The sequence below is a fragment of the Diplotaxodon limnothrissa genome, linkage group LG13 (assembly GCF_057381915.1).
Source record: "Diplotaxodon limnothrissa isolate DT_005_m linkage group LG13, D_limnothrissa_male_GT1.1, whole genome shotgun sequence".
NCBI classification, from domain to species: Eukaryota; Metazoa; Chordata; class Actinopteri; order Cichliformes; family Cichlidae; genus Diplotaxodon; species Diplotaxodon limnothrissa.
Genome location: NC_140608.1, coordinates 24,154,827 through 24,170,415, shown reverse-complemented (window position 1 = coordinate 24,170,415; position 15,589 = coordinate 24,154,827). Strand labels below are relative to the sequence as shown.

Here is a 15,589-nt window from a genome sequence, read left to right as displayed (position 1 = left end):
ATTGTAGGAAGGAAAAATATATGTCAATGCTTTTGCATTCTTTCAGAAATGTAGCTGGGTAATTATGTCATTGGCATCGGTGAGCCTCTGTCAGTATGTGACATATTGAAATCGCGTTTGAATTTGCGCTTGTTTTTTTGCTTTCACTTTGCAATCATGCGAACTGTGTATAGAGAGCGACAGCACTGATCTGTGAGTGATGATAATTTGTGCACCAATTCCTCTGACATCGTCTTATCAATCGTTAGCTTACTATGCAAACATGACAAGTGAAATCTCCCGCAGCTTAAACATGTGAGAGGTTGATCGCGCAGAGAATCGCTGAGCGTTATGTGAGTGTGTGTGTAAAAGCAGCAGAATATATATTTTAGTTCTGCTGAGCCAAATAAGACAGGTCAGGGTGAAGAAGTGACAGCCAAAGAAAAGCTTACCACAAAACGGAGAAGTTATGACAAATCAGACTATAAGGCAAAAAGAAAGTGCAGCTTTATGGTTTCATGGACAAAATAATTTCTGTGGCTGCAATATGACGAGCTATATAACCAGGGCTGCACATAAGTGGTCCGCAGGTGCGCATTCGCTGTCAAAATAAAAAACGCGCACAAGGGTTAGGGTTAAATTTAAAAACTGTACTTTTGAGTTAAAATATATATTTATAATTTTAATAAATGACAAATTAAAAAGGCATGAACATTTTTTTTTGTATCGAAAAAATATCGAACCGTGACCGTATATATATATATAACCACATCTTAATGTGACAGATTCTATTCATATAGTGTAATAATATAATCACGTAATGGCAATAAATGTGGTCTAAATTGGTCATTTTTTTCTACACTTAATGGACAAAATACTGGGCCGTGTGTACATTACACCCACAGAAGCTTTTATGACATCCCATCCTAAATCCACAGTTATCAATATGGAGCTGGTTCCCCATTGCAATAGCAGCTCTCACTCTTCTTGGAAAGTCTTTATACAAGATTCCCGAGTGCGTTTGTGGGAATTTTTGTCCATTCATCCAGATAGCATTTACGAGGTCAGACGATGATGTAGACTTGGCTTGCGATCTCTAGTTTTAGTTACTTTACCAAACTCATCAAACTGTGTCTTTACTCTGGAACAGAGTCATCCTGCATCGGCCGTGAATGCCATGAAGGCCCTGGAACACAGTTATTATGCTGATGTTAATGCCGGGTTTAGTAATAGGCAATTATTAATTCAGAGAGAGAGCTGGCGACTTACCATCAGTGCTCTGTACCTTTACATGGTCTGACACTTTGTAGCTGAGCTGCTGTGGTTCCTGAATACACTCGACTAATTTTTAGAGATCAGCTTCAAGAAATTAATCAAGCGTAACATTCGACCACTAAACCTAAATTTTTGTTCAGGAATTTGTGGATAACAGCAGTTTTATATTTTTACATTTATTTTACGGAGCTTGCACTCTCTGCTGGATTAACCATTACAGATACATAAAAAATTATTTTGGGAATTACCAGTAGTGTTAATTTTAGGCAGCTGTGGCATAAACCCTTACACAAGGCGGTGGTGTGATGAATTTGTTAAACACTGCAAGTACAGCTAGTTTGTGACAAATACATAGCAGAGCTGTGAGGCTCTTGCAACAGAGTCTTGCAGACTGCTGATGGTAATGCTCGCTCTGCTCTGCAGCCTCAGTGAGTTCTGATTAGATTAACCATCCAACTGCAATCCAAGATGCTGGAGTTTGAGTCCATCTAAGCCTGGGACAAGACATTCACTGGAGGGGCAGCTAAATGAGATGCAGGACAGCCACAGCAAGGAAAAACAGTGAAAAGCTAGTCAGCCGCGACTGGACTTTCAAAATAAGAGCAAGGCGATTGTTGATAAGTAAACTTATGTTAGATGGCATCAGTCTCTCAGGATTTTTTTTTTGTTTTTGTTTTTAAATAAATGCTACAATGAGTTATGTTGGCACCTGTGTGATCCCTTCATTCCACGTTTCCTTGTGAATACATAGTAGTAGTTTGGAAATAAACTGATGTATGCATTTAATGATGGCCAGCCAAGAGATTAATTCAGTCTGAATACTACATGCTGAACAATGTCCGTGCTCAGCAGTCAGAAGACACTGCAATATGACCAGGACAGTCTTCCCACATCTTGCGTAACTTACTGCTGAGGCCAATTACAGTGGACTGCCACTGTGGCAAGAGGCCAGTAGCTGCAGGCAGCCATGAAGTTGAGTGGAATAAAAAGACAGTGAGAGAAATTGAGAGTCTGCAACAGAGATGAAACAAAGTGAGCGCCTCAGTATTCAGCGCAAATAATCAGCCATCCCTCCCTGCATCTATCTTTATCCTAAACCAAATCTGCTTTCAGTGCCTCGTGCATTTATCCTTGATGGAAAAAGAAGCTACAGACGTGCGAGCGTGCACGTGCACACACACACACACACACACACACACACACACACACGCGCATCAAAAAAAGTTCAGTGTCCACAGAAGTGGAAATTTGCCTGTGGCTTTACATGAATGATCAAACGGATACAACAATATAACACCACCACAAACAGACAACACAATTAACAGCATGTTCTGCAGTCATAATCACGAACGCAGTTTAAAGACTTTGTAGATGCTCCGGAGCGAAAATAACAAGTTCACCAACTCCGTGCTGACGCTGAACTGAAACAGGCATTTGCCAGTTCTGCACTTTTTCCCCGAGTACTGTAGCGCATTCACAACAAGTGTCCTCTTTCAAAGCTACTCAGACTAGTTGAATGCTCCCAGTTCACACGAGGACTTGGAGAGAGTGAATTGAGTCGTTGTCTAGAGCCTGGCCAGCTGTCAGCTCCTACTGACTCAACAACTTTTACAGCAATTACCCATTCTAGATGCTGTTGGTTCATTCAGCTATTATTGTTTCAATCTGATTTGCTTCATTAATTGACTTAAAATCTTTAATATTCCCATGGTGTAGTGGGTAACGCATTCACCTAATACAAAAATATCTCTAGTAAAAACCTGCCAAATCAAATATGTGGAGTTATCTGCTGTGGTGACAATTGTGAATAAGGATTCAGCCAAAAGTAGCTTATTCTACTTAAAGTCTTTGTTTTTCTGATAAACAATGGCTTCAAACTGTCATATTTGGATTCTGAATAACTGACACATTTTTTTTAAATCCAGTAAACAATACAAAAAATATATAACACCAGCATGTTTGTGTGAATGTCTACGTCTTGGCTAAATCTAAAGCTGCGATTTTAATGCTTGAGGTGTTGCAGTTTTTTCCACATGCAGACTTTACTTAGCCAAGCCGCCCAGTTATATTAATTCAATTCAGTTCAATTTTATTTATATAGTGTCAAAACACAACAATAGTCATCTCAAGGTGCTTTATATTATAAATAAATACCCTAAAATAATAGAGAGAAAACCCCGACAATCAGACCACCCCCTGTGTGCAAAAACTCTGAGAGAGTGGGAAAGAAAAAATCCCCTTTAACAGGAAGAAACCTTGAGCAGAAACAACCTGCAGCCATCTGCTGTGGATTTGGGTATTATTGGGTACCTAAATATATTTAACAACTCCTTTGAGTACTTTTACTTTATGTTTTCATCTCTCCAAAACAACTTTCAGCAATCTGTTTACATCTTATTACATCCCATTTTGAAAGTTCAGTAGCTGTTAAACCAGTTAGTCCCAAACATTCAACAGGATCTGAGAGACTCCACTGTCTCGGGCTATTTGGTGTTCAAGGTACCTTGGTGTTCATCTGAACAATAGACTGGACTGGACTCATAACTCAGGAAAGGGCAGAGCAGGCTGTACCTGCTGCGGAGACTCAGGTCGTTTGGAGTGGAGGGCCCACTCCTGAAGAAATTCTATGACTCTGTGGTGGCTTCTGCTATCTTTTATGGTGTGGTCTGCTGGGGCGGCAGCATCTCTGCTGGGGACAGGAAGAGACTGAACAGGGTGATCCGAAGGGCCAGCTCTGTTCTAGGATGCCCTCTGGACCCAGTGGAGGTGGTGAGTGACAGGAGAACGGCGGCTAAGCTGTCATCCCTGTTGGACAACATCTCCCACCCCATGCAGCAGACTGTGACAGCACTGAGCAGCTCCTTCAGTGGGAGACTGCGGCACCCACGGTGTGGGACGGAGAGATTTCGCAGGTCTTTCCTCCCCACTGCTGTCAGACTCCATAATAAAGACTTTAACTGATCAAGCACACACATCCATACATATGCAATAATACTAAGTGCAATAATCCTTTCTGTCATCGTTGTATTTTTACTCAGTTGTATATAGTATTTGTATTTGTATTCTATTTTTATCTTATTGTATATTTATTTTATTTTATTCTACTGTATATAGTATTTTATTTTATTCTATTCTGTACAGTTATGTACTGTATTTATTCTTATTGTATTCTAATTTTTGCCTCATAACTTTTGCACTGTCCACTTCCTGCTGTGACAAAACAAATTTCCCACGTGTGGGACTAATAAAGGTTATCTTATCTTATCTTATTTATAGCGATGATGTTCAGCTGGCTGGAGAGACACTCTAAGCAGACCCTGCAGCAGGAGGTGAGGAGTACCGCCTCGCCCAGCTTACCAAAGATGAAGAGCACGAGGACTACCAGCTACATTTCAGCTACAGTGGAGCCGGCATTCAACCAGAGCATGAGAGACTCACTGAAGAGAGAGCTCATGAAACTGCTCAGTTATTTATGGTTGATTTAAAAAAGCATGTGCACCTCCTTTCATGGCACACTTTCACACACATCTCCACAGAATATAAATCTGTGAGAAATCCCGTGTCTGAGGCAGGCTCAGCAATTCCCCAAGCTTTATGCCAAGCAGAGATAACTGGGCTGAGGGCGGTATCAATCTTCTCATCTAACTCTTGGCAAGAAACCAAATTATCGCCATTTTCCAAAATGTCAAACTTTTACTTTACAACTTCACGAGCCTAGCAGGTTGGCAAGGACAAGTTTCGAATTTAACAAGTTCTGCATGCTCATGAATAAGAAAGACTGCTCTCAAATGGCGATAAAATGCATGATTAAATGTCTGACGGAGCAGACTCCATCACCATTTCTCCAAACATCGACTTCTCTTATTTTTTCCTCACACTCTCTGCTGTTGTTAAAGAGCATTCGAGCGAGTCGCAAACTAGCAGGATGTGCACCTCAATCAATTCCACAGGCTCCCTTTGCTAATCAAACTACCTGCCAGAAAAGCCCTTCTGGCAGCTACGCTTCGACATCAACCTGACCGCCTGATTATGTTTGCAGCCTTCTGAGCCAAAAGCTGCTCTAATATTACTGCCTAATGTATGCCATATGCTGTTTTCCAAGAAGCCAAAGGGATACTGTTTCTAAGAGACCTGACAGGCAGCAAGAGACATCTATATGGAATCAGAACGATGCCACCTTGAAACGAAACCGAAAAATGGATTGAAACCGAAAAAAAAATATTGTAACTGAAATAAATGTACTGAAAAATCTTGTATTGAAACCGAAAAAAAAATTGATAGTGAAAAACAATTAATTGAAACTGTAATTTTTTTGTTTTCGCTTACAATTTTTTTTTTCGGTTTCAAACCATTTTTCGGTTTCAATCCATTTTTCGGTTTCAAACCATTTTTCGGTTTCAAACCATTTTTCAGTTTCAATCTGCTGGCACTGTTTTGGCGTCCGGGGGCGCGCTGGGGGGACGGGGTTTCCGGCCCGCATGTATTTGCATATATTATAGAGGCCACTAGTGCTGACCAAGCTGCCATCTTTCTCTCTTCCCGTCTTTCAATGGCTGCTTCAATTTCAGCTTGAACTTCCAAACCGCAAGTAAGTAATCATTTTTTGTCATCTTTTCTTGCTGTCCCACTGGGCTGGACATTAGTTTAGTTTTTTTAGCTACATCTGGTGAAGTTGTGGTAAAATGCTGGTATTAGCCTATTCGTCGTAGCAAGCTAGCCTGAAGCTAATATTTGCTAAATTTAGGGACACCCGTGTCTCTTCAGGAGTTGGAGGCCGGTGTTCTAGGAGCGGATCTCAGGATCTCAACAGGCAGTGTTGGGCAGTAATCAATCAATCAATCTTTATTTATAAAGCACTTTTCATACAAAAAAAAAAAAATGTAGCACAAAGTGCTTTACATAGTTAAAAGCAGCCCACCCCACCCTCCAACTCACTCCCCACACTCTCATTAACATAAATGATGTGAATACACACACATACCCCCCCCCCCCCCACACACACACACACACGCGCACACTTAAAGAGTAAAAATTGTAAAAATTGGGCTGGGCTCGCATGAGCCAAGTGAGGAAACACTATAACAGGGAGCCGTCTGCACCGGGAGCCGGTCACAGACCGCAGCCTCCAGGCTGGGCACACAGCAGGAGGGAGGCAAAGGAGCCCCCCAGCCAGGCTGAGAGGACCCCCAGAGACCCAGCAGCCACAGTCGATCACAGCCCCGGTGCAGAGAGCGCCCTCTGAGGAAACACTGGAGATATGACACAATAGGCTATATACAGGATAAAATGATAAAATAAATAAGAACAGGATACAATATAAATATAAATATAAATAGAGTAAGAAGGTTAAAAAATGAATAAGAATAAAATCAATAAATATTAGGTAAAGTCTAAATTAATAATAGAATAACAGGATAGAATAAATAAGCATAAAATAAATAAACGTTAAGTAAAAGCTAAATTAAAAAGGTGGGTCTTGAGCCTGTTCTTAAAAACATGTACGTTCTCTGCGGCCCTGAGCTCCTCCGGCAGGCTGTTCCACAGACGAGGACCATACCACTGAAAAGCTGCCTCTCCGTGAGTATGTGTCCTGACTTTAGGAACGATTAAAAGGCCAGTACCAGAGGACCTCAGGGTCCGTGAGGGTTCGTATGGTAAAAGCAGATCTGAGAGATAAGAAGGCCCAAGACCATTAAGACATTTAAAAACCAATAAAAGAACTTTAAAATCGATCCTGAAACACACGGGGAGCCAGTGCAGCGATTCTAAAACCGGTGTAATGTGGGCCCGCCCTCTGGTCTTCGTCAGCACACGAGCTGCCGAGTTTTGCAAAAGTTGTAAAGTTGAAATATTCTTTTTAGGAAGACCAGAGAGCAGGGCATTACAGTAATCAATGCGACTGGTAATAAAAGCATGCATCAGCATCTCCGTGTTGGCCCGAGAGAGAATAGGGCGGACTCTGGCTATATTTTTTAGATGATAAAATCCAATTTTGGTTACATGTAACCAATACATGTAACATAATACATGCACCGGCGTTACGTATTTAAAATACAAAATATGAGTAAATGTATCCGTTACAATTACTGTTCAATAGGTGATATTGAGAATACAGTTAGTTTGTTGAAATAAATGGATTACATGGCGGTATTTACCTGTTTCATATGTTAGGCTATGGTCTCTCTATTTTTGGTAATTCCACGCCGGTGGAAACCCAAACAAAACACGCAATAAGAGCCTCTAAAAATTATTATACAAAAATGATTTAATATGAAGGCAATAGCAGAGTGTTACAGGCATCGCCCTAAACAATGTAGCCTCATGGGCAGTGTAGTCCGTGCTGCAGGGAGAATGGACTGCCATACCCGTTATGTATCTGTGAGCGAGGAGGGAGAAAAAGGAGAAGTACAGCTGTCACGGAGCAGAAACGGGAGCTGGAAGGATGTAAATATAATAATAACCACTAAAGCCAAAAAGAGTGCCTGACGAGCCCAGCTGTAAGTAAGCTATTAGGACTCGACTGTACACTGTGTTCGTGTTTTCCTCCGAAACAATAAGCAGCCTTTCAACGCCTCTCTCTGTCTCTCGCTAGCAAACTTGACCCAGACAACAAAGTAAAGCTAGTTTTCCGCTATGAGCCCGACACGAACCGGACGTATTAGCCAGAGGTCCCTTTACTACGGTTCGGAGCCGCTGACCTGTTTTATATACGCGCTGAATAGTTTTCTACACGAGATCGCTGCAGCCTTACCTAATGTCCACCTACTGTTACTCATTTATATTAAGATTTTAACATCTAGTTGGTGTTGGTATGGCGAGTAGCCTTCAGTAATAGTAATAAATCACACAGCAATAGTACATTCATGTAGTTGTAAAGTATTCAGAATACATTACTTCTATAATCTTTGGTGGAATACATTTTAAAATTAACCTTCCCAACACTGTCAACAGGTTAGCACCTCATACCACAGTGCATCAAAGCAGTCTCATGAGCGCTGGGAAGGAGGAGCCCAGAGCCCAAAACAGACAGTGCAGGAGATGACAAGGTTAGTAATTGTATGGTGAAAATTACAGTGGGGCAAAAAAGTATTTAGTCAGCCACCGATTGTGCAAGTTCCCCCACCTAAAATGATGACAGAGGTCAGTAATTTGCACCAGAGGTACACTTCAACTGTGAGAGACAGAATGTGAAAAAAAAATCCATGAATCCACATGGTAGGATTTGTAAAGAATTTATTCGTAAATCAGGGTGGAAAATAAGTATTTGGTCAATAACAAAAATACAACTCAATACTTTGTAACATAACCTTTGTTGGCAATAACAGAGGTCAAACGTTTACTATAGGTCTTTACCAGGTTTGCACACACAGTAGCTGGTATTTTGGCCCATTCCTCCATGCAGATCTTCTCGAGAGCAGTGATGTTTTGGGGCTGTCGCCGAGCAACACGGACTTTCAACTCCCGCCACAGATTTTCTATGGGGTTGAGGTCTGGAGACTGGCTAGGCCACTCCAGGACTTTCAAATGCTTCTTACGGAGCCACTCCTTTGTTGCCCGGGCGGTGTGTTTTGGATCATTGTCATGTTGGAAGACCCAGCCTCGTTTCATCTTCAAAGTTCTCACTGATGGAAGGAGGTTTTGGCTCAAAATCTCACGATACATGGCCCCATTCATTCTGTCCTTAACACGGATCAGTCGTCCTGTCCCCTTGGTAGAAAAACAGCCCCATAGCATGATGTTTCCACCCCCATGCTTCACAGTATGTATGGTGTTCTTGGGATGCAACTCAGTATTCTTCTTCCTCCAAACACGACGAGTTGAGTTTATACCAAAAAGTTCTACTTTGGTTTCATCTGACCACATGACATTCTCCCAATCCTCTGCTGTATCATCCATGTGCTCTCTGGCAAACTTCAGACGGGCCTGGACATGCACTGGCTTCAGCAGCGGAACACGTCTGGCACTGCGGGATTTGATTCCCTGCCGTTGTAGTGTGTTACTGATGGTGACCTTTGTTACTTTGGTCCCAGCTCTCTGCAGGTCATTCACCAGGTCCCCCCGTGTGGTTCTGGGATCTTTGCTCACCGTTCTCATGATCATTTTGACCCCACGGGATGAGATCTTGCGTGGAGCCCCAGATCGAGGGAGATTATCAGTGGTCTTGTATGTCTTCCATTTTCTGATGATTGCTCCCACAGTTGATTTTTTCACACCAAGCTGCTTGCCTATTGTAGATTCACTCTTCCCAGTCTGGTGCAGGTCTACAATACTTTTCCTGGTGTCCTTCGAGAGCTCTTTGGTCTTGGCCATGGCGGAGTTTGGAGTCTGACTGTTTGAGGCTGTGGACAGGTGTCTTTTATACAGATGATGAGTTCAAACAGGTGCCATTCATACAGGTAACGAGTGGGGGACAGAAAAGCTTCTTACAGAAGACGTTACAGGTCTGTGAGAGCCAGAGATTTTCCTTGTTTGAGGTGACCAAATACTTATTTTCCACCCTAATTTACGAATTAATTCTTTACAAATCCTACCATGTGAATTCATGGATTTTTTTTTCACATTCTGTCTCTCACAGTTGAAGTGTACCTCTGGTGCAAATTACTGACCTCTGTCATCATTTTAAGTGGGGGAACTTGCACAATCGGTGGCTGACTAAATACTTTTTTGCCCCACTGTATACTTTATCTTGATTGGCAAAAGAAAAGTAAATACAAAATCTGCTTCTCACATATAGGGCATTTCCAAAACTTCAATTTCTTTCATTACAGCTGTCCTGTGCCAGAAGTTCTGTTGACCCACAGTGAGAGGCATCATTTCAGAAACACCAGGAAGACTGAAACTCATCGCCGGGATCAAGCAGGGCTCGTGATCTTCACCAGCAGCTCCCTCACAAGAAGGATAAACCCAGCATTTCATGAACACTGATGGAGACCTTTGCTTTGTGTAATGTTAGAAGTACTCAGATAATCCTCAGAGGGTCTGGACTTTTACATAATATAATAGAATAGAATTCAACTTTGTTGTCATTGCACATGCACAGGTACAGGGCAACGAAATGCAGTTTGCATCCATCCAGAAGTGCTTTAGCCATGATATAGATATATTACAATATATATTAGCAATAGTATAGATATGTAAGTATATTACAGAAATGGGTCTATTATGGTGTGTTACAATGTACACGGTATGAAGTATGTTGTGAATATTCTATAACTATAAGTATGTACAGGCTGTAGTGAGTACAAACTATGTACAGGATATAAATATGAAAAACTACAGAAATCTGAGATATACAGTTATACAGAAATGTGAACTATGCAAATTATAAACAGTTGTAGGATTAAAAATCATATGTACAGAATGATTATTTACACAGAACTATACAGTAGTGCAGTTAAGTAATAGCTATAAGCTATAGTAATATCTTTAAGTCCTGTAGAAAGTTAAATATATGTTGTGCTCACTGGTTACTCTGGTATGAATGACTCTGAATTACTTTATGATAAATAACACTATTGTCAAAAAACAGTGAAAGAATTCCAGATCACAAGTTTTTAGTTCAAATACAAGTAACAACCTTTGACTTTAATCAGGTTTTATTTAATTGTGTCAGAGAAAACATCACGTGCTTTTCATGTAGCTGAGTACATTCAGTGTTTAAAACAGAAGTTGTGCAGGTCTGAGATCAGCAGTTTTCTGAAACACCAAACTGAGGTCCTGTTAATGCTGATGTATAGTGACACAGTTACAGGGGTGATTAATCCTTTTGACTTTTTGTCTTTAAATTTATCAATAAAACAGCTGCAGCTTTCACTGACAGCACATGTGGTACTTTAACCTTTGTACTGTTTTCTTCAGTTAATTTTGGAGTTACTACAAAGATTGAAGACATAGGATGATCTGTCTGCTGTCACTGGGTGGTGCTGAGGTCTGAATCTGAGGACAGCTCCTGTAATCACAAACAGAACAGAATCATCACAAACTGAAATATAAAGTTTATCTCTCAAATCTGAAATACAGCTGATCCTTCTCCGGCCTCACACACTCGGGATCTGAAGTTGTTCAGTCCTACAGTTCTGCCGACAGCTGTTTATTTTTTTATTTGTTTTAAAGGCCTTATATACTAACACATTTTCTAATATCATGTTTACCTTTGAGTTGTTGATGCTTTATAAATGGACATCTGCAAAGATGAGATGATGGAGCAGGTTTCAGTCGAGGTTCAGTCTGCTGCTGCATCCTGGTCACAACATACAGAGGTGTTATCAGCTCAGTATTGAACAAGAAATATTAATGTTTCAAATTATTTGTCCTAAAGGATGCAAGCTGTACAGAGTACTGAACATGTGACTTTGTGAACATAATTCATTAAAAATAATTTGGACAGTTTTTTAACCTGAATATTTGTAACAAACTCAGTAAAAAAAAATAATCAGGGGAAAAATGTAACATTTTAAGTTAAGCTGACAAGCGGAAGTAGTTGGTTTCAGTACATAAGTATCGGGCTTTGCTATTTAATCCGTAGCTATTGACTAATGAGGGGAATTTAAAAGTTGGCTTTAATGTCCTTCCACATGTGGAAAGCGACAGAAAACATGCTGCTGTTTGCACATATTTAATAATCAGCTCTGCACAGGAGCAGAAGCAGAGTCCAGCCTGTTGCTCTTACAGTATAATACTCATAATAAAAGTACAGTAACCGTGGTTAGTCACTGAGCAGCCCGGTGCGTTTCTCTTGATTTCTTTAGTCAGGGTAAATTCATTCACCTGCACGGGGTAGCTAAACGAACTTTACAAAACAAGTTTCCCCGACAGCCGAGTGCTCATTTTAGCTAGCTAGGTCCTTAGGTAGCTAGCTAAGGACCTAAATTACGGATTAGCTTACAAACACATTTAACTTACCAAAATTAATGCGGTGGGGCCTCAGGTCCTCCTGTCCGGTAGTCCAATTTACTGAAGAACACCTCAGGCTGTCACTTTGAAATAGTCGGTAATGTAAACACTGGACCTCTCGGAATCTGCCATTCCCGAACAGACACGTGCGAGTTTGTCCGTGACCGCAGCCGCGTCGTCAGTGTTTTCTCCAGTCATTGGTCAGCATTATAATATATGCAAATACATGCGGGCCGGAATCCCCGCCCCCCAGCGCGCCCCCGTACGCCAAAACAGTGCCAGCAGAGTGAAACTGAAAAATGGTTTGAAACCGAAAAAAAAAATTTGTAAGCGAAAACAAAAAAATTACAGTTTCAATTAATTGTTTTTCACTATCAATTTTTTTTTCGGTTTCAATACAAGATTTTTCAGTACATTTATTTCAGTTACAATATTTTTTTTCGGTTTCAATCCATTTTTCGGTTTCGTTTCAAGGTGGCATCGTTCTGATTCCATACATCTAGAGCCTAAGTCAGCATCCAGAAGGCAGCGCATCTTTTGCTCCGTTTGTTATCGAGGCTCGGGGTAAAAAAAAAGAAAAAAAGAGAGCCAGCTGCTTCACGAAGGCGGTGCCGAATCAGCGCTCCGCAAATGTTCAAGGTGATCAGTTTCACATTAACAGTTGTCTCTCTTTAATGCATATGTGCCCTCCACCCACGATGCCTACTGCTCCCTTTGTGCTCAGCAGACGAGTATTTTCATTGCTGCATGAAAAAGGAGCGCGCTCTCAAGCAGATCCCCGTAATGACAACATTGCATAATTAACATCGAATGCATCTTTGCCACCTAAGATCAGGCCTCGGTCTACGCTTCTACGCATAATCACAGCGGTGGTGACACAGCCGGTGATTAAGACCACAGTTGATGGTGGCGGTGATACTCCACCAACTGAATTTTTCACTGCTGGTGTTTTGTAGGTCAAGCCTAAGTGACACCTGCGTTACACTGATGATGGGAGGATAAAGACGAAGCTGATCTCTAGTTTTTCCCCCTTTTTTCACACTCGGCATAAACAAATCACACATTAACACAGCGACACAGTCTTGAAGAGGTTCTGACCTCAGCCTTAAAGTTTCCCTTTAATCGCACAGAAAAGCTAAAGAAAGCCAAATGTGCACAGCCCGCTCAAGAACATCTCTCCTGGCTTTGATTAACTGCTGCGAGTGCGAATGCCGTAGGGCCACTCCAGTAACCACTCCCCTTGATAGTGATCTGAACTACAGCTGGACACTTTTCCTAAAGGCAAGAGCTGTAGACTTAATCGGGTTACCCTTGTGTGCAAAAGGGGAGTACTAACACACACACACACACACAGAGCATATGACCATATCCCTGCAGTGAAATGACCTCATTTACTCAAGTTTTCCGGCCAAATAGTTCTGCAGCAACAGTGGATTTTTTCCCCCCTCCTGCAGTCCATCATCAGAGATTCAGCAATCCAGTGCTGAGCTTATTGGGCTCGCTTCCAAGAGGCTTATATCCCCATACACTGACAAGACATTACTTAACATTACTTTCCACGCATGACACTATAATCTTGTCTTGATTATGCAATTAGTTCTCCGTCTTTGAACACACAATATTTCCAAAGAGCTCGTTCAGGCATCAAAGTGTTTCCCCGCAGCGTGAGCATGGAGGTATATACTGCGCTTCAGTGGCAAGAGCTGTGGTTTTTTTTTTGGGGGGGGGGGGGGTTGTGCTTTGAGGACTGTGGCTTTAGCGAGACAACGGACTCTCCATATCTGTCGCTCTCGCCTTTTGCCTTTATGATCTCGCCACATATAGCTACAGACACGCGTCTCCCTCTCCCAGCCTCTCCAACGTTAACGTCTGCCCTTTGAAATGGACGATGAAGACAAAAAGGTGGAGGTATAAGGAGAGAGACGGAGAGATGCAGCTGGAAAATAAATGCAAGTTAAGGGCCAGGTCAGCGTAAAATACTAAAGCACATACATTTGGTCTGAGATTTGGATTTTTACAGCTTCATATCGAGTTCGGTGAATGTGCGTTTTCATTTTTTTGGACACTGGTGCTAAAATATAAAGACATTCGTTTAAATCTGTAGGTTTGTTTTGTTTTTTTCAAGTGGGCATTATGATTGCTGGAATACTAGTGAGGGATTTTTTAAGGTCTGACATTTTTCTTTGATGATCATAGTGGACAAACTTCCACACTAAGGATGCCACTCTCGACCAGTGCTGAAGTTAAAGGTGATGAAATGACATACGGCTTAATGTCTTAAATAACTGTAACTGTTCTTAACTTGTATTCAGAGTGAAAATTAATTACCCAAAAAAGAAAAAAGAAAGCGAAAATGACACGGAAAAAAAGACAATTCAGAAGACTCTGATTAATATTTCATTATTTAAAAGTTCCACGCCAAATATCGCGATAATACAATTTAAGCGAGGTTAAAATGCCGACACTGTGAGCTATAAACAACAAACACAGATAGTCCACAATATTAAAAGAGTGAAACGCCCAGTCCAAGTTATAGTTTGATAGTACTGGTAAGATTCATTTCACCTGCTCGGGGTCTTTCCATGTATATGCACTCAGCATCAGGTCATGTGATGAAAATGTACATTTAATCATTATTATTATTATTGTCATGATTATTGTTGCTGCTGCCTCCTGTAGTAGAAAGTTTGACTTCAAGCCTTGAAAATTTCCCACATGAACACTGTCTGTTCGCCGTGAGCAGCCAAACTCCGTCTAAACTCCTTTGACAGCGTTTAATTTCCTAACAGGAACTTTGATAACTGAGCCTGTGCCAAGCGGAGGGATACCGTGAAAAAAAATGCCATCGTAAGTGAAACATACACAATAATAAGTTCCAAAGTTGTTAGTGCCACTATTTGCTAGAGATTTGGTGACACCTTCACTTACCATCTTCCTTTTCGTCAAAAACGGGTCTCTTTGAAGAACTGTTGGCTCCCATCCTCTTCTTCCACTTGCCCCAGTGAAACATTGATGCTCAGCTTGCATTCCTCGCCTTCTTGGAAGAGAAACTACAGCTCTGTGTCGGACACCCTCCTCCTTAAAAGACAGTAACAACAGCCGTGCATTTCAGCCGAGACGTGTCCGTTATTTCGTTTTATTTCTCCCGTATTTGGTCTGCCGACAATTTGACCAGCGCGAGTTGAAGTCCTCAGAAGGAAGCGGAAAGCAAAGTGCAGCGCTTACCGACGGACAGGGATGATATTTAGAGCTAACACTGTTTGCTAAGTTGGAGGTTTGGGCTGGAATAACCACTCGGTGCTCGTAGTGTTCAGTTGCCTTGCGCAGCCAGACCGACGGACTCGTGTTTGATGGGGCTTGAAGAGTACAGACTACGCGGAGAGGGACTCAGTTGGAGAAGCCCTAACCGGAAGTGAGTCAGTTAACTGTAAAAAATAAAAGC

General features: G+C 41.5%; 1 protein-coding gene across 1 annotated transcript in view; it reads right to left on the bottom strand.

The window, feature by feature from the left end:
* Positions 1-15,495, bottom strand: part of stk32c (serine/threonine kinase 32C) — a 105,390-nt gene extending 89,895 nt beyond the window's left edge. Inside the window, exon 1 of the mRNA XM_085369560.1 lies at positions 15,076-15,495. Within this exon, the coding sequence (XP_085225686.1) occupies positions 15,076-15,157 (82 nt within the window). The 5' untranslated portion in view covers positions 15,158-15,495. The remainder of the gene's footprint in view (positions 1-15,075) is intronic.
* Between the last annotated feature and the right edge of the window lie 94 nt (positions 15,496-15,589).